At 38.7% G+C, this 23,460-nt stretch overlaps 1 protein-coding gene across 7 annotated transcripts; it reads right to left on the bottom strand.

Annotated features, from left to right (window-relative positions):
* Positions 1-1,937: 1,937 nt before the first annotated feature.
* Positions 1,938-23,087, bottom strand: LOC104146860 (mesoderm induction early response protein 3). 7 transcript variants are annotated; one of them, XM_068928035.1, is made up of 14 exons: positions 22,851-22,876; positions 22,026-22,050; positions 20,950-21,183; positions 19,929-20,074; positions 17,822-17,956; positions 16,235-16,355; positions 13,929-14,014; positions 13,674-13,746; positions 10,913-11,064; positions 10,412-10,493; positions 8,134-8,225; positions 6,228-6,355; positions 5,911-6,056; positions 1,938-5,817 (listed from the first exon to the last, which is right to left on the bottom strand). In XM_068928035.1, exons 4-14 carry the CDS (start codon positions 20,025-20,027, stop codon positions 5,360-5,362), a joined length of 1,572 nt encoding a protein of 523 aa, XP_068784136.1. In that variant the 5' UTR covers positions 20,028-20,074; positions 20,950-21,183; positions 22,026-22,050; positions 22,851-22,876; the 3' UTR covers positions 1,938-5,359. The 7 variants fall into 7 exon arrangements, with proteins under 7 accessions (XP_068784136.1, XP_068784137.1, XP_068784132.1 ...); XM_068928036.1 differs by lacking the exon at positions 20,950-21,183 and adding an exon at positions 18,772-18,906 and having other exon boundaries at positions 8,134-8,228; XM_068928031.1 differs by lacking the exon at positions 20,950-21,183 and having other exon boundaries at positions 8,134-8,228; positions 22,851-23,087.
* Between the last annotated feature and the right edge of the window lie 373 nt (positions 23,088-23,460).

Below are 23,460 nucleotides of genomic sequence, written 5' to 3'. Positions count from 1 at the left end.
GACTTGCTGACATGGTAACAACAACAGAAAGCCTTTTTTTTTGGCTTGTTTTATTTTCTGCTATGTCAACGAGTTGAAACAGCTCCTAGAAGGGTCAGAAAGAGCAAGCAAGCAGTCTGTAGTTGGTGGCTGAGAGGTGCTAATTTGACTCACTGTGTCTCATGAGGCCATGCCTCAAGATGCTTTCATTTGGTGCACACAGGTGAAGCTGTAGTTACCAAACAGTTCCCAGTTGCCTGTGGGTAGCTGTACTCCTTGGCTGCATGTTCCTTCCCCTAGTTCTAGCTCTGGAGCTCACCTGACTGCAGCCTATTCAATAACCACACCAAAAGGAAGTTATTTTTTTTCCTGCTAAGTTAATGAATTGAATCAAATCTGTTTGCAGAGTAGTCAGACGTGTGCTAGAATTGAGGCAAAGGAGGGGGCGCAGGTAAGGACCAGCTGCAGGGGGGGAAAAGTCCAACACGCCAGGGCAGGAAGAGGCTCAAGACCTCAGCATCGCACAAAGGCACCAGGAGAACGTTTTGGTGAGGCACCCTGACCTCTTTCCATAGCAGTAGGCTAAGATTTGCTGGAAACTTTAAACTACTTTTTAATTCCTTTTTGTTCTTTTTTTTGGCTTCAGAGAAAGCCAAAAAAAAAAAAAAAAAAACCAAAAGCACCCAAGAAACAAGTAAGAAGTGCTTTAGCAAGCTGGAGTCGAGGCATCTAGTTTTTGCCTTCTCTCATTCTGCATTTGAGTTTGGACACAACTCAAACTTAGTGATTCCATGTGTAAGTACCATACAAGCTTCAGGGGTGCAGAACCTTTGCAGTGGCAGAAGTGAATACGTCCTGAGATATTACTTTAACCACCTATATTTCCATTAAAATAACTACTGAGTTGGGATTTGACGTTTTGAATTACAGATACTAAAACCATTTAAATCCTCCAACATTACATGGCTAACCATTAATTGTTTCAAACCAAGGAAGGACTAGATTGGGTTGGTGATTACAGTTTTTGCTTTGTTTTCCCTCTCTCTGCCCCAGTGTTTAACTATGATCTTTATGCTCCACCACTAGAAAAAGTGAGGTACTACATGTAAGCAGAGAGTTTTGGATAGGTAGTTTCTTTTTGCTTGCTATAGCAAATATCATTAAAAACAAGAACAAACAAAAAAACACAACAACCTCCCCCACCAAAACCTCTTAAGTGTGCTATTCTTGGAGAAGGGGAAGCAAATCTCATTGAACTACTCGACAAATTACTTCTTTTACTATTCAGATTTATATCAACTGCACTAAGCAAACTAATTAAAAAAAAAAATCCTTTCTTTACCTGAAGCTTTACTGTGCTAGCTATTGCACAAATAAGGACGTTGGGCCTAGGTAGTTGCATCACTAATCCTTTGACAGAATTGGTATTTAAGTTCTTGGACCCTGAAAAACACTTGTATTACTTTTAAGATTAGCATCTGTTTTCTTGATGGAAAGCAAAAAAAAAAAGCAAAGCAGCTTTTAGTATTTCAAATATTCTATCTTAAGGCTGAGCACAGTAGAATTGTTCATATCCACACCTGTGATCTAGCCTGCTGTGTGAACGTAAGTGGATTTAAGGATTTGGGCAAGTTTTCTTATACAAAGGAATGGGAGTGTACACCCCACTGCTTACCACAGGGTTATACTGCAGTCATTAGTTACTTTGAAGCTACTTTTAAGCCTCATCTAAGAGCTTGCTATGCTTAAGCCATAGTGTTTGAGGGAAATCATTGCTAACTATCTACCTACATCGTTTTTAAGTTTTCACTCTTCCCTCTGTAACATTAGGTAGAATGGTAACGTGCACTTTAGTGTTCCCTGGAGCATCTTAAAATGCATTCAGAGTTACTGCTAAATAATTCTGAAAATGAAGTGGTAAACATGGTGCAGATGCATGAAAAGCTTCACAAGTGAAGAAAGGTTTCCAGACATTTATTTCTGGAACTGTACACCAGGTATTAAAGTACAACAAATACAAAATAATGCTCAAAAAAATCAGTGTTTATGTACAAATATTAAAACCAATGCAACAATAGCGACTTCCTCTTGAACATCTGATACTAAAGCCTGTTCCGATTGTCACTAAATCTGTTGTTATGCACAGGGTACTTACTTGGAACTGAGAATAACTGGAATCTCTGTTTCATTAAGAGGACTATAACCATACCTACTGTATTTTACAATTGATAGTATTTTCCTTCTTTTAATGAAAAATAGGAATAAAAAAAATAGTAACCTTGTCATTATTTTATAAATTACTGTATTTAGTTTCCCCGTCTGTAGACAATGTGCTTGTAACGCTGGGCAAAATAGTGTCCCTGTTGGTCAGTTTATCCATTAGTTTACATTCAAAGCTGAAATATTCACTAGAGACTTTGGTTAATTTAAAGTAGTATCACTATGTTCTACTGGATCTGAAGTTTTCATACATTTTGACCCTCAGTTTTAAAAAGTAAAAACAGGAAAGAATTGCACAATTCATTGACCTAATTGTACACAATTTAGTATTCTGCAAAGTATTGTACATCCTTCAAGTAAATTCAGCAGTTTGACCATGACAAGAGGAAAACTAAACATTTAAAAATCTAACATGAAAAGATGATGTATGACTAACAAAAATAAAAAGTATTGCTATAATCACAGCACCAGTTACACTTCTAAATGAATCAGCTATCCTCTTCAGATTCCCTGTACATAAAAAGGATACATTTACCAACACTGCAATTGCCCATTACGGATTTTTGGTTTGTTTGTATGAAGAAAAAGTGTGGCAAAGGACAAAGAATTCATCACAGTTTGTTATAAGAATTGTGCTTCACCATCTAAGAACCAAGGCAGTATTTCTTCATACGCCTGCAATTCAGTTATCTTCATGCTGACTTTCAAAACGCAATTCTTTTAATAAACAGTAACAAGCTCTCCATTTAAATGTTTAAACTGAGAGAAAAATAAGTAAGTCCAGCTTTCAAAAGAAAATTTTCAATAAATAGCTATTTTACATGGATAAAGTCATAGTGGTACAAATTTATGAATGTCACATCAAGCATGCACAAAAATGTTACTATACACAGAAGTAGTCAGAAAATATTGAAATAGATATCTAAAAAGATATGAAGAATTTACATATTTACAAAATCTTGCAAATTATTGCCTCATTTTAACAAGGAATTAAAAGTAAACGATACCAGCTAGCTAGCCAACAGGCTAAATAAGATCAGCATTTAAAAATCTATTTGACTAGCCGGAATTCATTTTTCTCTCATATCATTTTCTGAATTTTGGTCAAAAGTCTTTATTAAATAACTAAAGTGTCCATTCAACTTGCTGACAACCCAAACCTTAGACAAGTCTCTGTCTACATTAAGATCCCAGCAATGCATAGATAAACTGAATGTATTACTGCATCAGCTAATGAGAATGGGCATGTTCATTTAAGTGCAACTGGTATAAGCATTCAGTCATCTTTGTGTAATGATTTTTATACAGACCAGCCACTCACTGTAAACCCATAGTTAAACTTGAATGTATAACAATGAAGGATTATGGCCAGTATTTTACAAAATTGCAGAAAATGTGTTGATTCAAAAACAAAAGAAACAAGGTACAAAGTTCAGCACAAAACACAGCAACAAGAAGCTGACAACTTGGCTAAAAATGTCAGAGTACAACACAGGGCCAAGGCTACCCATTATTTACTGTGTACTTACTAGAATTACATACTTCAGATGTATAAGTTAAGAGTTGATTACAAAATTACCTCTACTTTTGTCCACTGTGCTAAACTATTTTTTTTTTTAATATGGTAAATGTGCTATTGCGTAAACACTTCAAAGCAATCTTCATTACAATGCTGTAAAGAAAACTCCACACGCTGCATCCAAAACTCAGGATGTCAATGCAGTTCACAGTATGCATAATAAATACCCTCTTCCCTTTCAAATATTAAAGTCACTACTTTCTAATTACTCAACGTAACCTTGAAGCAATTACTACAAATATCAACAATGCAGTCAAACTTAATCATTTAGTTAATGAAAACAACTTAGTGGCAATTAGATTTGTGATATGAACAGTGCAAAGAAAAGTGTGGAGGGAAAGGGGTAATGTAATCCTACTGAAATAAATTGCAGTTTCTTATTAAAAAAAAAAGAACCCTGAAAGTTGTATGCTACAAGAACATATTACAAGCCAATATTACGTGTGGTTTGACACTTCCAGAAGAATTAGAACAATCCTTTTCAAGATAGAAACTTTGGGGACGGTTAAATTGCACTCAGTGTTTTCCTACTTGACCAGGGTAGTGAAGTGCCATTTTTTGAGTCAATGACTTGCCAAAACAAGTAAATGCAATCCACGCTATAGAAAAACTTTCAAATACGTACTTCAAGGTTCTACTACTTCTATGTAAACTAGATAGCCCCTCAAAACTGTAACACTTTGAACTGCAGTGCTCCAAACAATTTAAGATGTCCTCCAAAATGTAAACTGTTTAGTGGTAAATCCTAAGCTATGCAGACTGTAGCGTTACACAACATCAGCTACCTTAGGAAAAATTAAGTTACACGATTACATTACTCTTCAAAGTTGTGGACAAAACCCATCAGAATACAATAGGCTAAAACGCATCTGTTTAAGCCAGTAAGTTTAAAGTACACAGATACCTCTGGCAGTATAATTACTTCTGTGTAAGGTAGCCATGGCCTATAATTTTGCAACAGCATCCAAGCGCAGGTCTTCATACTTTACTCATTTTAAGTCCCTTGTGCTAGCTTCCACCAAGATGAACTTGCTGTTTTGTAAACTGAAGTGCTCTAGTTTAGTATCACATGAGAGAAGGTTCCGTTTAAAAAACATCCTTGTATGTTTGTGCAGTTTAAATTAAAGAAACCCATCCCTGCCTTTATTTAAAAAAAAAAAAAAATGCTACATTGAGCAGGGATCAGGATCGGTACCTGTAAACATTGTTATTCCACTGCATCTGTTACGGCAAAAGTAACTTAGACTAAAAAGCCACTCCAATCAGTTCAGAACTTCTGTGCTGGTTTTGAAATGGTGGCCTCTGTCTACAGGCTTTAAAAAAAATTGAAGCAGAGCTTAAAGCTGCACCACAGAGTTCTCTTAGTCCAAACTCTGCCGAACATCATATGACATTTCCACATTTATGGACTGAAAAAAGAAATTACTCTTGATAAATCAAGATATAGTTCTATACATACAAAGACATCACTGATGTCATAAAGTTCAAACTTCCAGTGAAAGACTAAGCAAACCTGATAGCTCCCATCAAGTTTACTACTACTGCATAAAGTACCCACTGTTTGTTTAGTTCTCTGCAGAGTCATTCTGAGTGAAGGGCGGTATGTTGGTGTAGAGTGTGGGTGCTGATAAAACCATTTGTCTCATTTGCAGATAGACTGCTGAAGTCAGCCACTGAGACAGCCATTTTGGCACTGGTAATATGATGTGTGTGGTTCTCAAAGTCCACACCAAGGTTATTTACAGAGACATCATTCATGAAAGATTCCGGGACAGCAATTCCCATTTTCAATCTCTTTGCAGGTCTTTCTGACTCCTCACTGCACATGTTCATTGGGTTAATCTCCGAATGATAAAAGCCAGTCTCAAATAAATTAAAACAATCACTTTCACCATTGCTTGGCAAGTTAAGCAATTCTTCTGTTCCAACAGGCACATGATTAACTGGTGCTCGGGGTAAGCTGTCCATAGGAGGAAAGGCATCATCCAGGCAGTTCACATCGGAAGTGTGGCAAACTGTAGCTACACTATTGGTCAATGCTGAAAAAAGATGAACATAAACGCAAATAAAAATTATTTATATAGTTGCAACAAAAAGATATTACCTTATACTTAATTTTTTTCTTGATTTACCTGTCAACTCATTGGCAGTGATAGAGTTCAGAATGCTTAGCTGTTGATCAGGGATGGACTCCGTTCTACTATTAGATGTTAAGGCTGAAGAGTGTACTGCTCCACCAAGCGCTTCTGCTTCATCTACCAAGCGATCCATGTAGTCCCTAGAAGAACGTTATATTCATAATGGGTTGTTTAACACGAAAACAAGGCCTAAAACAAAAATGGATTTGAGTTGCCACTGCCACATTACACTGCAACGTTGGGAAGAGAAACGATCTTCTGTGGTCACAATTTACAACAGAAAACATATATACCAAGAATTTTATACTTACGTAACTCCTGGATGATGGTTGTATCTCTTCTTCCCAAATCTTGTTTGCTGAGCAAAGTAATCATAACGTTCTGACTTTTTCCACATGTAGTAAAAAGCCACACACTCTGGAACTGTTCTGGTTCTTACCTAAAGGAAGGTGAGAAGAATTGACAAAATAAATGCAAAGACTTATGTTTTGTCATCTCCCCATTCCCAATATTCCTAGAATATTGTTAGTTTTGCTATTCTAGGACCTGGAAAAAGCCAATTCAGTTATGAGATTTTAAAGATACGCACAGTTTCGAGTAGGTATTACATCTGTTCTACTGAACTAACTTCAGTCTTATGTAAAAAACTGATTAAAACCATATCTAGACCTGAAGCATTTCAATTCATAACCTATGTAATTTTATACTACACAACAGACACTCTCTTAAGAGGGGAAAAAACTCAGCAAACCTATAACCTAAGAGAAGTGAAACAAGAAAGCCTTTAGGCACTTCTCCTTTTGGGAAAGTTAGGAACTGCTGAGGCTTTGACAACTATTGTGCACAACAGTAAATGATCTAAACTACAAAACAAAATTGTAGTCTTGTGAGAAAGTATAATTTAATCTACATTAACCACTCATCTCTTTCCCCAAAATGGAGATCGCTATGCAAAGTCAGATTCTTAGAGAAGAAACCATTACTATATTCTTATGAAATATATTCATCTTTAGGTCCAGAAATATTTCAGATCATCACCAGTCCCTAGTTCTAGTATAATTTTTATTATAAACTAGAATATACAACTATATCCAGATACAGTCTGACAGTAAACTATGCTTATGTTAAGAGCTTGATCAAACTGATAGAACTATCAGAGGCAAGTCCCAAATGCCTTGGGTGTAGTAAAGAACCTTGCTAGTTTGAAACACAAACGTAATAGATAGAGAGGAAACAAACTGATACTTTCCATACAGAACTGACATCAGCTTGTCCTGGGTACCAGAAACTGAATTAAAAAAGATCTTTCCCCAAACTTTCTGACATTTTACCTCCTCAGTAAAAACCCAATGGATTCCATAGACAAATTCTGGTCCATCGTGACAGATACATCAACGCATGTACTGTGTTGCACATTATAAAAAAGTATTTTTAAGTCTTTTTTTGCAACTCTGCTGAATTACTGTTTATTAGTAAGTTCCATTTAAAATTACAACTACCCAAATGTTTGCCTTAAGGCAGGTTCAGCCACTAGTAGCTGACTGTTTTTCCAACAGCAGCCACAACCCTATTAAATATTACTTAAAATAAGACAAAAAGGCAAGTCTCCTAAAGAAAAAACTCAAGATGGCATCAAAAAAGGAAATATACAGGAAGTTTGGAAACATTCATTTAAACATATTATCAGCTATACCAAATGATACATATTTTTGATAAAGAAAACAATCCCTATTTTTCAAGAGGAGCAGAGTCAATCAGAAGCAATTCAGATCAAGATTAGAACTCCTTCATCAGCTAGAAACCAGAATACTCACAGATGACTACAGCACTCTATTCTGAGAATACAGGCGTTAAGTCTGTTTCTGCAGAATTACACCCTTCTGGTGACTATGGCAAAAAGAGGTTACATCAAGATGTAACCACAGCCATTGTACGGAAATACTACACTTCGAGGAGAAGCGGACGTTTAAACTAAATTATAATAATTCCTAAGTGGTAATAACGTAAACACAAGTAGATTTCAGAGATAGCATACTGACTTGTCTTGCAACCCTTTCCAATGACATGAGATAAAAATTAGCATAAAAATAACAAGTTCCTTGTAATATGCTGGTTCTTATTTCACTCTTCTGTTAAAGCAATACACCTGTCAGAAGCCATGCAGATTTCTGGCATTACATCATCTACCAATTCTTCCATTAACTGTAGAACAGTTACCTTGTTTTTCTGTATGAGATGAAAGTCTTTTCCATAAATCAGAAGTGCATGTTCAAAGCTTCTGCATTCTTCTTCTGTCCATGCTGTCATCTCTTCTAGACAATTACAAAAGTAATATGATAAACTTACTTTCACCAACTAACCTTTCAGAGAAAGAGTAAAATATTTGTGCTGCTAATGCATGAAAATCCAAATGCACTGTAAAAAAAAAAAATGGTTCAGTTATTCAGAACCATGTTCTCTTCCCCTACCGCACAGATGCCCAACCTAAAATTTAACATTCTTGTTCAGAAATCATGATCTCTTACTTTTAAGTCTTTCTAGCATCTTTGAGGGGCAAGGCCAACGGGCATTTAGAAGCGTTCATTTTCTATTTCTTTTTAAAGAAACTTGTCATCAAAAATAAAAGATTTGAAAAAAAAAAGCATCAAGATATCAAGAACATACTTTTTCCTGAAGTACCTCTTCTTACAGAGGATACAAAGAACAATGGTTTTTGGAAAAAAAATAATACAGCAACCTGATTTAATTTTTCATAAAGCTATGGTTTCTAAAATTAAATTTCAGTTTTACAATTAAAAACACACTAAAAAAAGAAAAATAATCAAACAAGGGGCTGATTTACTGCATGGCTGCAGTATTTCATAACACATGTTTTATGACAAAGCAGTTCAAATTATATGAAGAGTCCAGTTTTGTCTCAACTATTCCAGCTTTCCTACGTTGATTATGGCTTTGCGTCTGGATATAATAAAGGAGGGATATTGCAAACATCTTAAATTCATAGTGGTGATACAAAAAGTTTCTGTTCAGCTGGCATTTAAAGTCAACGGGGAAAAACCCACAACATTTCAAAACATTTCTGGAAGCAGATACTGGAACGAAGACCTGTCTGCTCCCAGATGAAGATGATAATCACTCAGCTACAAAACCATTTTCTTTGTCACCCCATTAATTTTGCACTCTTTTCTACAGCATTCCCCAGCTTCAAAGAGAAGAGAGGGTTGCCCTGTAAAGTCTTAGAGTTAAGAAATTTGAGAAATGTGGATGTGAACTCTCAGTTTGAAAAGAGCATTAAACTTGAGTGGGTAGAACAGACCATAGCATAACGGTTATCCTAAAAGACAGGCAATGACAGCATTATCATCCCTTATCATATTTAACTAGGATATTATAAGACTCATTTGACTGTTTTTTTTTTCTTTTTTTCCCCTTTTCTTTGGAAGCATGAGTACTAGTTCTCAGGATGGAATTTGGGTTCTGAACTACAAATTGATAGAGGTACTTTTCTGTCCTGAACCAGGAATTTAAATCTCAGAGGCGTGGGATTTCAGACACAACCTTGTGACAGGTACTTCCTTATTGTTTAGCTCTACACAATCTCTTCTCACATGAGTTTTCTGGAACACCATTCTGCTACTCCTTATTGTCCCCTTCAGCCGTACCGTAGACGCTTAGCTTTTATAGCACCTAACCAGTAACCACTCAAGTCCCGTTTGGATCCAGTTCTAAGAAGTATGTGCTATGCTGTCTATTTAAGTATGCGCTATGCTGTCTATTTCTACCAGGGCACATAGTCTGCTTCAGCTTTATACAACACGTACATGTTAAAACACTGAACAAAAAAAAAAAAAAATCTTTGCTAAATGGTAAACTCCATTTTTCATTTAAGGGAGTAGTAAAGTTAGGGAGAGGATGGAAGTTCGTTTTCCACTGTAAATTCAAACAAAGCTCTCCTCACTTTACCTAAGACCTGCAGAACTATATGAAGGAACCAACTCAGGCTGGAGTAACACAATGTACTAACAGTATACTGCAGTATCTGTGCAGTGAGGAAGAAAGTGGGGCTCGTTTATATAGGCAGCTATGTTCTCCTGATTCTGGTACAAATGTTGTTAGATTATAATTGACCTGATCTCAGAAAGTACTGTAATGTGGATGAGAACTGCCTTGTGGGAAGCAAAATCATGGCTCCCCTTTCCCGCTCCCCTCTCCCACTCCTTATCTGTGCCATCTATCCCAGCTCTCACAAGAGCAGTACAGGGAAGGTGAGGATAAAAGGTATAAAAGCTGATCCTGCAACCTTTATACAAGTTGCCAATTTCTCTAGCAGGAATTTCCAGCTGGCCAACAGTCAGAAAATATCTAATTTGTGCCAAAGACAACATGCAAAAGGACATGCTTGTCATTCCAATTCTTACTTAAGGTTTTTCTACACAAATTTATTTTATTTTTTTCAAACAGACATTTCTGAAAAGTCAGGTATTCTCTATCTTACCCTGAGATGCCCTTCCATTTGAGCAGTATCTCTCAATTGCTTCTTTAACATTATGGCTACTTTTGAGAAGTTCATAGAGTGCCTACAAAATAGAAGAAAGTCTTTTTAAAGAGTCAAAGTTTGCAAATATCCAGTCTAAACTTCTGAAACTAGCTTTCAGGGAGCATGCCTCATGTCAAAATAGAGACTTTGTCATTATATATGATAAAAGTTTAAAAAATAAGCAAAAGGAAAACCACCCAAAAGCTGAGGCAAGATTTAAGGAAATGTAAGATCTTATATGCAATTATTTAAAAAGTTAGATTTATTAAGAACATGGCAATGCCAAAAACAGACTGCACATGCTTACAATTACAAATAAGACTCTGACCCCATTAACATCTAATTTAAAAAAAAAAAAAAAAAGTTGAGTATTGCTGCCTTTACAGTATAACCAGAGAAAAAGAACATATGCTAATTACAAACCAATGTGTCACAAATGGAACAGGATACAAAACATACTTGTTCATTGTCCCGTGTATGTATTCCTTCAGGAATTCTGCCAATCATTTTCTCATTTCCTGTTCTCAAAGAGGTTTCAAAAAGGTATTCCTTAACTTTGCTTTCTGAGATCACATCAGGTTTCCAAAGTAAATGGTCTTCATTTTCATATGCTGTTAAAAGAGAAATCCATTAACACCAGGTATGACATTTTAAATACTATAACATTAAAAAGCCATTTCACAAGACAAAAAACAGGAACACAGAAGTAGTCAAATCAAACACCATCTTGCTACTTGTAAATTGCAGCTCACTTTTTCCCCAGAAGCCTGAGTTAAGAGACAGACCCTACAGTGTGGTATGGTGAAGAGATTTGGTTCCCATTAGGAGGGGATAAGGGACTGAGCTCTACAGATAGAGAGTCTTTACAGACAAGCAACTTGTTGACAGTTAGACAACTCAGGTCAAATTATGTGTCTGTACACACCATCTTCACATAAACAAACTAGCAAAACCACTCAGTTTTATTCACCTGTTTTTAACAAATAAGCTATAGTTTACAGTAACAGAGTAGGTTATTACTTTGATATTTCAGACATATGTCAGAAGAAAAAGGAGAGAGGTGGCTAACTGGTCATTTTCAGCATTTCCCAAAACTTAGTGGAAAGTTTAGTGTTTGCCAAAACATATATTAATATCTACATACATATATATATACATATACATACATACACACACACACACATATATCTCTCTCAACATATACTGATATCTAGATATGAATACTATGATTTCTTGTTCTGGTCATTAACAACTAGCCTTAAGGGCTACATTATAGATTTTAAAGGCTATCAGGATTTATACTCCTACTTCAAAGAACACTGAAATCACATGTGGATCTCTTAAGTAGCATATTTCAAAGACAATATATTGGAAATATACAAAATTTGGCCTGAACCTTTGTCAGTCTATGCATACGTTTAAATTCTAGATCAAACTACATGTTCTTTACTCTGATCAATGGATGTGATTAGCATTACACATGATCTTTCACGTACTGTTAACGATACAATATTTGAGAGTTATCCAATTCAACACACACAATAATCATAATGCCTGTTACAGTAAAAGAGATGAAGAGAATCAATCAAAAGTGAGAAATAAAATTGTGTCTCCTCAAAAAGTGCTATTATGGCTTAAGAACAGGGAAAGCTTTCAAACAGAAGCATTACAAGTGTAAGGCTTAGAGAAGAGCTCACTGCCATCTAGGACAATTCCGGTAGCTGTGAGTACACAGCAAATATAAAACCTCTGCTTGCCATCACCAGCTCTTCATGGAGCATGGAAGAATCTTCCACAGAATCACCATTACATAGAAGTCTATGAGTTCTCAGTTACAGCCAAGTAGTTCTAAAATCCCAAAGCCTCCTGACACTCAGCTTCGACCTCCTTTGTCAATCAAGACAACTCAGCACTTTCTAGAGTCCACATCTGATATTCTCAATAGGAGCTGCTCAGGCTCTCCCAGCTAGGGGTTACCTCTTTGTTCTTGGCCATGCCAGCGTACAAGACTCTCACTGGTTCTCTCTAGCACCCGTTCATTCCAGACAAAGTTGTCAGTTAAGCCCTTCCTGCTCATCCTCCGGCTATCGGCCCTTCTCCATGTCTTGGCCAAGGACAAGTAAAAAAATGAAAATACTTACAGGAATATCCAGATAAATCCTGGTTTAATCCTCTGTCTCTTACCACTGGTAAGCATTCTGCTTGAATCTCAGAAAACAGCAAACTGCCCTATATCTCTTATGCAAAACAAGAGATGTTCACCTTGCTAATGCTTCCAACTCTATATTAAATGTTATTCCCTATTGCAAAGGATTGTTATTTGAAAAGCATTGGATAACGGTGAAAAGGCTTGAAATGTTTGACTAAAATAATACTCTCATAAAATGTTAGTTTGAAAACAAGTAATGTAGAGGATGTTGAAAACTTTCAGGAAAAGAAAAAAAAAAAGAATGCCCTTTGTTTATTAACATATCCCCCAAAACTGTTCCTTGATTTCATGGCTGTTCCACCCATGAATAGATTTTTTCAATGTTTATTTTTTGAATTCCATGGCTGTACATGCTATGCTTTTCCTCACAGTAAAGATTCTTAAAGATACCTAACAAAACTCTTATTAAAAGCTCTTTTTTCCCCTCATCCTATCACAACTGCAGTTTTAACCCAAATTTATACAGGAATAACATTATATTTATGACATTGTACTTTATGAAACACAAAATATATCACAGGGCTTGCACCTTCTGCTTGTGCTATGGAATTTTAAAATAGTTTATTGCTTTATGTTTTTCATATCCGTTCTGTAACCTATACAAGTTAGGCTTGCCAAAAAGCAAGCAAAGAAAAATATTGTTTTGGAGATTTTCAATGTAAATCATGCTCTTAGTCCAGTTATGATCTTCTGAGGAAAACATATCCTTCTTGACCCATTCTGTTTGTTGTCTCCTAAGATTAATGGATACTTCAAAATTAATGTTGTGTTCCCACCCGCTCCCCAATGCCTTCTTGAGAATGGCCTCTCAATGTTTTAGAATCATATTTCTGAGAAATAATCATTTGTGTGTCTCCAGTTCTCTAGTACTTTTTTTTTTTTTTAAAAAAGGTCTCTGATACTTTACCTAAGCCAATGACTTTCTACCTTATAATTAAAATATATACATACTTTTTCATCATGGCTATGTGTAAGAATAAGATAAAAAGTAAAACAATCAGAAGAACTTACCCTTTTCATCATCACTATATCTGCCAAGGTAAGGTGGAATTTCAGCCTGATACTGTGAACCAACCATTATTTCCTGAAGATGCAACAAAAACAAAGCTATTCGTTTAATATTAAATGAATGCAAATATTAAAAAATACCATATAACGTGGCGTTCAGCACAGAATTCCAGAATTAAGGTACTAGGTGTACTATAAATCTTTTTTTTCTTAGTAGTAAAGTTTTTATTTTAACTTTTTTGTAGAAATAGTCATTACCTTTCTCAAATCTTCAGAGGAATTGCCATTGTCTGCCTCTACATCTTCACCATCTGATTCTTTATCTCCATCACACGTAGTGTTTGCTTCAGACATATAAAGAAGTGGGTTTTTAGCTAAGAAGAATTTTCAGTTCAGTGACAGAACTACAAAAAACTAGTAGATAATTTTTTACTTTTGAAAGGAGCACCTGTTTTTATTCAAGGAAATACTGATCAAGAATCTGTTAATCTACATTTCTATCAAACTACAGCATGAAGTCAGAAAGTGCTGCTATTTGTATACTGCAGAATTGAAACATTTGCCATCACTGCAACTGAGACAGTCTACTATATTTCTAACAGTAAAAGGAAATGAACTAACTTTCCTTCATCAATTTTTCGTCAATAAAAGCTTACACCTTGCAGAAAAGGTATAAGAGAACAGAAAAGTACCAGGGCTATGAATTAGCCCCAGTTAATCACAAAGAAAGTAACACTGAAGGCAAGTACTTATTGCCTAACAAAACCTTTAATCAGAGATTTTAACCGATGTTCAAAACATTCTTTTAAACAAGGCTGCGTCAACATGAAGATACAGCAGAGACATACAAAATGCATCAATCAAAAACGCAGCTGACTGCTTATTCCTCTTTACTCCCCCCCCCCCCCCCTTGTGAGGAAAGACACCAGAACATTCCAAGTAACTTAATACAGTACTTCACAGAGTAAATCATATTTTAGTCTCTGGAATGCTACGGTATCAGGTTCTGAAGTAAATATTTTTAAAGATTTATAATCTTAAATAAAATGGAATCTACGGTTATGGTAAGATTAAAGCTTTTCTGTATTCTTAAACTTCAGTAATAAGACACTCATGAGTATGGTTGCAGTTTTAACTTCTTCCTTCCTCGTGACTAACCAGAATGGTCAACACCCGAGACAATATTCTCGATCGTATGGACTGATGCTTTTCTGCTGTAGTCATTCCTACAATCACAGGTCTATCTCTTTTTGCTGTTAGAGTAGCAGGTCAGAAGCTAACATGAATACATGGTCTAACATGCCTGAATAATCATACGCAACTATTTTTTCCAATTAATCCAAGTTTAATAAGATCTCACAAATTAAATGTTAGAAAGGCTTATCTTGCAACTTAAGTTTATCTCAGTCTCAGAGAAACTAATAGGGCTGGAAGAAAAAATGAAATTGCCAACAGCACAGAAAACTGACTGTTCTCTCCCTGAAATAGTGAATATTGGATTTTAAAATGTTCAACCAAGGGTCCTAATACAGAAAGAGTAACATCCGAATAGAAAACTTTGGTAGCAGAAAACATAGATGACCTAAATCCTCAGAAAGATGAGGGGCTAATCAGTTTTCTTCCAAGAAGCTGCCACATTTTCAGTGTCCTATTCATCAACGGTTCACAAGCGATATTTAAGTGCCAGCAAGTTTGGGGTTTGCTTAAGAAAAAAAAGAGGCATTACCGTTTATAATTTTTTTAGATCTGTCTTTCTATATGAATGTCTTACACTATATAACCAGCAGCATGGAAAGGACTGCAACTGGAGGTGATTCAGGTAGCATATCCCCTCCATCATCCCTCCTCCCTAGAAGGAGGAAGAGCTGACAGAAATGGCTCAAGATACTTTTCAAATTCAAATCATTATAAACTCCTCCATATTGCTCTAATTCCAGGATACCACTGACCTATGCAACTGCAACAGGCAATGAGGAACACCAGGCCCAAACTGGATAACTGCACTCCTGGTTCTCAGATCTTGCCTGTAACAGTTCCATGGGCGGTAAAACTTTAGCAGTCTTGGGTTCATGGGCCGAATCCCATAATACACCACAATGAGGTCCAATTGCACGCTGTTGTATGTGTGAAGGGAAATAATACCACAGAGAAACCATAGCCCAATTCATGACCTCAGATTGAATGGAGGAACCACTGCCTTAAAAAAGCGGCAATAATTTTAGTAGAGGAATACTAATTTAAAAGAATGGTTACGTGTTCACGTCATTCAGTAACACATCAAAACTCATGGAGTGTGTTCCTCAACACCACATTAGCTACTAATTATGGGAAGTTATCGTATTTGTAGAGTTATTAACTGTATTTTTGCTTTGAGCACAGTATCAAATATAGGTCTTTTAGGGAAGCGGTTAATACCAACCAAAGACAACATCCATGGAGAACATCCTGCAAAGTACTATTCCTCAACTCACAGTAAAGTCAGTAGCATACTGTACTTTCGATATTTCAAGCTAAAAAGTTATATAACATTGTACTGAGTACTACTATAACATAAGATTTCCTACATCTTAACGGTCGAGGAAAGAAGTCTGTAGCCTCATGTGAAGTAACTGATGGTGTCAAGTCATCAGCAGAGGACTGTGTTTCTTCATCATCACCTGACAAGAGGTCTTTGGCTATTTCCTCCTGTATCATTAAAATAACAACAAAAAAAAAAAACCTCAAAATGACTGCTAAGCATAAACTAGTACACATTTAGATTCAGCAAATCATAAGGCCCATTAATTAAATTGTTTTACCAAAACTAATTTTAGCCTGGACTCCCTTAATATAAAAGCTAGTTCACTCCTCAAACCTGAGAACAAGTAGAGCCATTCAGTTCAGAGCTGAACACAGGGATTCTTCATTCCCCCTCCCGCCTCTATTAAAATAAAACATACAAGAAGCAACTTTTGCAATCATTAATCTCAGAGGTCCCTCCAATTGCCTCTAATGAAAAATGCCAGTGGAAATTGCTTCAAAACTTAAAGACTCGTCACACTTTGCATCACAGATCTATCAAAACTGTAACAGGCTGTTATGCTCCTAAACTCTGGAAAAAAAATAGCCAAGAGCAGTTGTACATGTTCACAGAGAAGACAGTTACAGACACTAGACAACCTGTTATCTTCCCAAAACACACAAAAAAGGGAGATTTCTGTAGGTTAAAAAAAAAGGGGGAAGAAAAAAAGAAGAAAAAAAAGCACACTTCCTCCATTAGCTGACACATTTGAGCCCCTCTGTATAGAGGTTAGGGAGGGAAAGAACTGTATTAGACAACAAGCCGACCACATTTTTGTAGCCTCAACACAATGGTGAATCCTAATGAGAATCAGATGTGCAGAGCCATCATTATACGCTACTTTCTGTGGAGTTTACTATTACATCATACTTACAGAAAGTTAAAAAAAAAAAGATAAATTTAATATCTACAGATTTTATAATCCAAACTACTAGCTGCACATGCCTTATAGCCAAAAATCAGATTACAGTCTCAGAATTTAAAATCAGTCTGCAAATCACAAAAACTGAAGTTGCAGGTTTTTACATCAGCAATGCAATACACACAGTCATTGCAGATAAAACAACTTCTCTCTTGTTCCCCAAAGTCCAGAACTTTACAAATTATATGTATTTGAAAGGAACATTGCAAAGCATTCAAGAGTGCATTTTCGAGTTATCTACATAAGTTTTCATGCATGACATGCATGCTGGAAGCCAGAACTATTATTATTTCTGGAGTTTGCATACATTAAAATAAGATGTAGAGCCTTTTCAGAAAAATCTCATTTCTCTCTTTTTTTTTTTTAAATAAATATATTAAGTTCTTTAGATACATTCTGAAAGACCTGTGAACTTATTCTTCTCTCATTTGTAGTAATATAGTGCCACTGAAGTTGTTATGTATTTGCAAGTGCAATAAATACTTTAGAATTAGATTCTCAATGTCCTTGAAAAAGAATGAATTCAGAACAACACAGTAATTCTCAACTGCAAATTAAAAGTGTCAAAGATACGTATTTTGTAACATTAAGAGACAGTGAAATATAATTTGAGGTCACATGGGCTTTTGCTTTTAAACTGTAATACAGGGGAGAATGCTTCTGACTTACTTTATCTAACGTCATATCTGGAAGTTCATCTGCAAGTTCACTTGGAGAGCTATCTGCACTGGAACCTGCCATAACTGGAATCGTGGGTTCATAGCCATAGAATGCCAGTAAATCTTCCAATGGCATGTTTCCTTCCTAATACAAAAAGATTTACAAATGTTTCATCACTACGCCAAATACTTGTAAGCAGTTCAGGTCTAAAAAGACAAGATGCATTTTGAAATACAAAAGTGAAAAAAAACAAAGGAAAACCTAACTGAAAGTAGAAGACTTCATCAGAATTTTAAACTATTCTCAGGCACATGACCGAAATAATTCATAATTTGGCGTACAGTGAAGTCCTACCAGGTTATTGAAGAAAACTGTTTACTGGATAAACAAACGAACAAGACTTTTTCCAAAGTTAATCAATTACAGTTTATTTTTTTATTTGAAAATTTGCTTATCATCTGATTCATGTTACAGAGCATAAGTGATTTACTCATGCTCCTTCAAGACAGAAAATACACAAATAGATAAATATCTCCAAGATAGAAAGTACAGAAATGTAACAACCCCTCTACAACCAAGAACTGCAGAAAAACGTGAAGACTTTAGTCCTACAGCTTACAGTTACAGTGTGCACTCAAAAAACCCACAAAAGCAAACCGTTACAGCAACCTTTTATTCCTCCTTTCCATCTCCTGCACAACATATTTAAAATGACTGTTGAGAAGGTGATAGGAGAAAGACAGCTAATGATACAGAAGGTAAAAATTGAGCGAATGACTTTGTTTATAATTTGTTTTTCCAACAGTTTTTGATTAACCCATTTTGTTAAATGTCACCATACTATACCTCTTACCACAATTAATAAACCAGCAAACCCTGGAGATTTATGTGTTACCTGATTCAAGCCATGAAAGAATTAGAAATATTTCCAATATTTATACCTTTAAAAGTTGTATTACCTTTAAAAATTTCTTGTTGAACTCATATACTGATTAAATTACTTGTTTTCTTTAGTCAGCTAGGTCTTAGTCCTGCAAAGACTTTTCACAATGGGTAAACGTAAACTCATGTCCAAGTCTTTCCAGGATCGGGACCTAAAGTAATAAAGTGTTTAAGATGAGTGGCTCTCAGTTCTTTTTCCTTGTATTACTGAAGCAATAAGATCATTTTGTGGAGTAATAACTCCATTTTAATCACCAGAGTTGGCAAACTGCTTCACAATTATAATTGCAAGTTCATACCAGCAAAAACATAATTGTTAAGAGGAAGGTATCAGGACAAAAACCTAGTAGCATAAACATTGTCAATTCCACATTTAGAAAATATTTTTTTACATTAAGTACATAAATACAGCTTCAGATTTGATTCTAGAAATTACAATTTCCTGTAAGTTTTTTGGACCAAAATCTGCAGTTATGCTGAGTGATGTAAGTGGGTCATTGAACAGTAATGTAACTAGCATCAATTTGTGGGTGTTTAGCATTCAACGAGTGTTTAAAAGGGGAGACACACTGGAATGGATGAACAAGGGGTTTAACAGGAAAAACAAGTAATTAAAGAGTGTAAAATGGAACAGGAGAAGCCAAAGAGCATGCTGGTCATTTTGTGCACCCACCAAACGCCAAATTCATGAAACTGAGCCTGAGAACCACCATTTATGCAAATGTACATGATCCATCATGCTTAAAACAGTATTGTTTCTTTGCAAATTGGAAAAACAGAGACTGAGCAACAGAATGAAACAAAGCCAGCTGTCACTTAATGGTATTTGCAATGTGTAATTTTAACTTAGTTTCAACTTTTTAAAATTAGAAGTGCTAAGAATTGATATGAGATAATATCACTCTCAAACCAGCTTCTGTAATTTCTCTTCCAGAGTGAAAGCCTTATTAAATGAAAGAGAAGAACTGAAAACAAACATAACACTACTACCTTTCTGAAGCTAAATTCAGCCTTTTTGTGAGGATGCACCACTACATCCTGATTAAACCTGATTCAAAGGCATCTTGCAGGCAACTGCATTACGCAATACAAATTCAAGAGCAGGCCGAGCGTACTTTTCACTAAAACAGGTGCAACGCATACAAATGTTTAGGAGAAGGTAAATCACTCCTACCTTTTCTAAATCTTCAATTTCGGAGCTGAAATTTTTGCTTTCTTCCATCATTTCCTCTTCTTCGAGAGTTCGCTCATCATCATAATCGTGTACCAGCATTTCAGCAGAAGGGTCAAAGTCATGATCCTCAGAGGATAAAGAGCCAACTATCAAAAAAAACTAATTTGAGTCATTTTTTTCCTACACCAACACACGAAATTGCATTACAGTAGAAGACAAGGTAACATGCATTCTTCTACATACAGGGTCAGAACTCTCAGTGGAATAATGGGAACCAATTCCTATCTACTTAATAAATACAGCTGTTTTAGGTGACCTTCCATTTTTGCATTTGTAAGTAGCAAATAGGTGCAACTTTTTCTCTGGCAGTATACAGTAGTTTGAAACAAAGTTTCAGAAAGTATTTTCCCAAATTAATATTTTACTGAATAAAAGGAGTGTCGAAAACATCACTGAAATCATCACTAACGTAGAAAACATACACGTCACAAGATTTAAAAGGTTGCAAGCATGTCAACTGTGCCTTATTAATCAGAGATTGTGATTTGTAGTCTTTGACCATATTTATATGATTTACAGCTATGATAGCCAGTGTACCTTTTCACTGGTAAACAGCTAATGGGTTGGGAATCAGCTTCCTAATACCAACAAAATAAATAGTGAAACTCACTGCAGATTTATTTAGTCTCACAAATGAGATATTTTGTTCAAACGAACTCAACTCTAGTACTTGATCAAGAAAGGAAGAACAAACATAGCAGAGCCTCAAGTAAAATAGAGGAAAATATGACAGAAATAACAAAACCCTGGTTATGGATCACAATAATTGACAAGTTATTGTGACAGCTCTGTAGTTCAACACTTTTTCACTACTCAGGAGGCTACTCATAAGTCATCAAAAGTGCTGTTCTTATTTTAAGGGAATTTTATCAACTGTTGGGAAGGTTATCATTACATTCAACAACTTCTAAAGATGCAAATATTCTGCACTTCAAAGTCAGTGTTCCCAAGTGAAAATTACCGAAATAACACTGTTGTTTTGTTCTTTCATGTTCACTTTCTTATGGCTTTCAGGATGGAGAAAACAAAGAGATTAGGATATTTCTCTTTCACTTCTCGTTTCCCTTTCTAGTTCTTACATGCTAGTGCTCTGTTGCAACGTTTGGCTTACAAGCAGCAAAGAAAAGGATTATTAAGTATTATTTCCATATGAGATCTTCTGCACATCAAGGAAATATCTACAAAGTTCCTTCTCCTAAAAAAAAAAACAAAACAAAAAAAGCTGTATTCTTCTTCACAGTACTTCTAGCTTTTGAAGAGACACTAGTATACACTAACACTTCTGAATCTTAAAGCTTAATTTTTAGCAATTGTGCTAAGCGTATTCCTTATATGCAAGAAATACAGGTAGATTTTGTTTATCCAGCTTGGCTAAAACGATACTGTGAAAGTTCACAGTACCAGAAGGGAAACATTCAGGAGAAAAAAGCTTTTTATTCACATGCTATTCATATTATAGTCTCACAGAACTCTCAACATAGTTGATAATACTACTGCAATTACAATAATTACATTTACACAGGAATTTTTCCAGGGTTGGATATTACATCCTGATTCTTCAGCTTTTAAAGAACTATCAACTGTTTTGCAGTAATCTTTCATGTGTGTGTGTATACACACACACACATATAATTTTATATATAAAGATCACTACTAGATGGTTATTATGTGCGTATGTGCGTGCATATTATCAAGAAGCCCGAATTTTACACAAGCCCGTAGCTATCAGTAACGAGAGACGAGGCCTCCCTCTGCACTACACGGCTTTACTGAGACGCTGACGTAGAAACACTACAAAAACTTTGTTCTCATTTATACGGCTTTGAGCAACTGGAGTTAACGGAAGAACTCCTCAACACACATCGCCTTCTTTTAAAAAGCGGGCAGCCTGAAGTTAGCGACGTGAATACGAAGTACTTAAAAAGCCACTAGGCAGGAGGGGATCCCTTTGCACAGGAGCAGGAAGGAGCGAGCGGCTGCGGGCGCGGAGGAGCCCGGCGGGGGCCTGGGGCCGGGCAGCGGCGGGCGAGGACCAACCTGGGCTCGAGCTCCCGAAGGACGCCTGCGGAGGGGAGGGAGAGCAGAGCAGAGTGAGGCGCGGCCGGCCCCCGCCGCCGCCGGGCAGCCGCTGCAGCTCCGCGCCGGCCCCCTCCCTGCCCTCCGCCTCCAGCGCTTTTCTCCCCTTTCCCCCACGCCGCCTCTCTGCCTCCCCCGGGCCAGGCGGCCCCGCTCCCCTCGCCCCTCCGCCCTGCATCCCATTCACCGCTCTTTCCCTCGCTCGCTCCCCGCCTTTCGCTCCCGCCTCCTCCCCCCAGAAAGCCCCCCGGAGCCGACACCCGGCCCGGCCCGGCCCCCGCGTCCCGCTCCCCTCCCTCCGCGGCCCGGCCCGGCCCGGCCCGGCCGGGACATGACAGGGGCAGGCGGCGCCCGAGGCAGCCGGACCGGCCGCCGCCTCTCCCCGGCTGCCAGCCCGGGCTCGCTCCTCCTCCCTCCCGCCAGGCGTTTCTCCATCGCCCGCGCTGTGGCGGCACCGCCGCCGGCCCGTCCCGCGCCCCCCGAGCCCGGCGCGGCGGCCGCGCCCCCCTCCGTGCCCGGCCGCGGCCTGCCGGCCGCCCGCGGGCTGCGAACCCGGCACCCGCGCAGCGCGCAGCCCGCCCTGCGGCCTAGTCGCGCAGGCTCCCGCTGCCCCGGCGCCAGCGGCTCCGCCGGCCCCGCCGCCGCCGCGCCGGGCCCCGCCGCCGCCGCGCCGGCCGCGGAGGCGCCTTACGGCGATGGCGAGGCGAGCGCGGGCGGCCCGCCGCCGCCGCGGCCCCGCGGGGAGCCGGCCGAGCCCCGGCGCCCCAGCCCGCTTTCCCCGCTCACCTCCGCCATATTGGGACGATCGGGCTGAGCAACAGCGCTGCGCCGAGTGCCCGGATGGGGCCGCTAAGCCAATGGCAGCCGCCGAGCCCCAGCCGGAGCCGGCCAGGGAGGGCGCGGGCAGGCCGGCGGCACCGGGCTGGCGCGGACGACGACGAGGAGGCGGAGGCGGCGGAGGCGGCGCGCAGAGCAGGGGCGGCCCGCGGCACCCCACCTCCCGCCTGGGCCCGGCCCGCCGCCCCGGCTGCCGGGGGCGCCCGGCCCCGCCCGGCCCCGCCCGGAGGGGGCGCTCGGCGCCCACGGCGCCTCCCGCGCTCTGCTCTGGGGTCCGGCCGCGGCGCCGCGGGCGGCGGGCGGCGCGGGTCGGCTCGTCTGCGGCGGCTGTAAGTCACCGCCGTGCCCCGGGGCCGGGCGCGGCGCGGCTGTGCCGGGCTGCTGGTGAGGGGAGCGCCCGGGCCTGTCCCCACGCGTGAAACGCTGGGGGCAGCGCAGTGCCCCCGCCTTCGCGCCCGCTGCCTGCGGTCCGGTGCGAGGTGCGAGTGAGGCGGGGGCTGACACGATAAGTGCGCAAGGTAGTCGTGTGTGTTCCGTTAGTTTTTAGTGGTGTGTTTTG

Source organism: Struthio camelus, chromosome Z (assembly GCF_040807025.1).
Source record: "Struthio camelus isolate bStrCam1 chromosome Z, bStrCam1.hap1, whole genome shotgun sequence".
NCBI lineage: Eukaryota > Metazoa > Chordata > Aves > Struthioniformes > Struthionidae > Struthio > Struthio camelus.
Note: the sequence above shows the minus strand (reverse complement) of the source record. Positions and strands in the feature narration are given on the sequence as shown.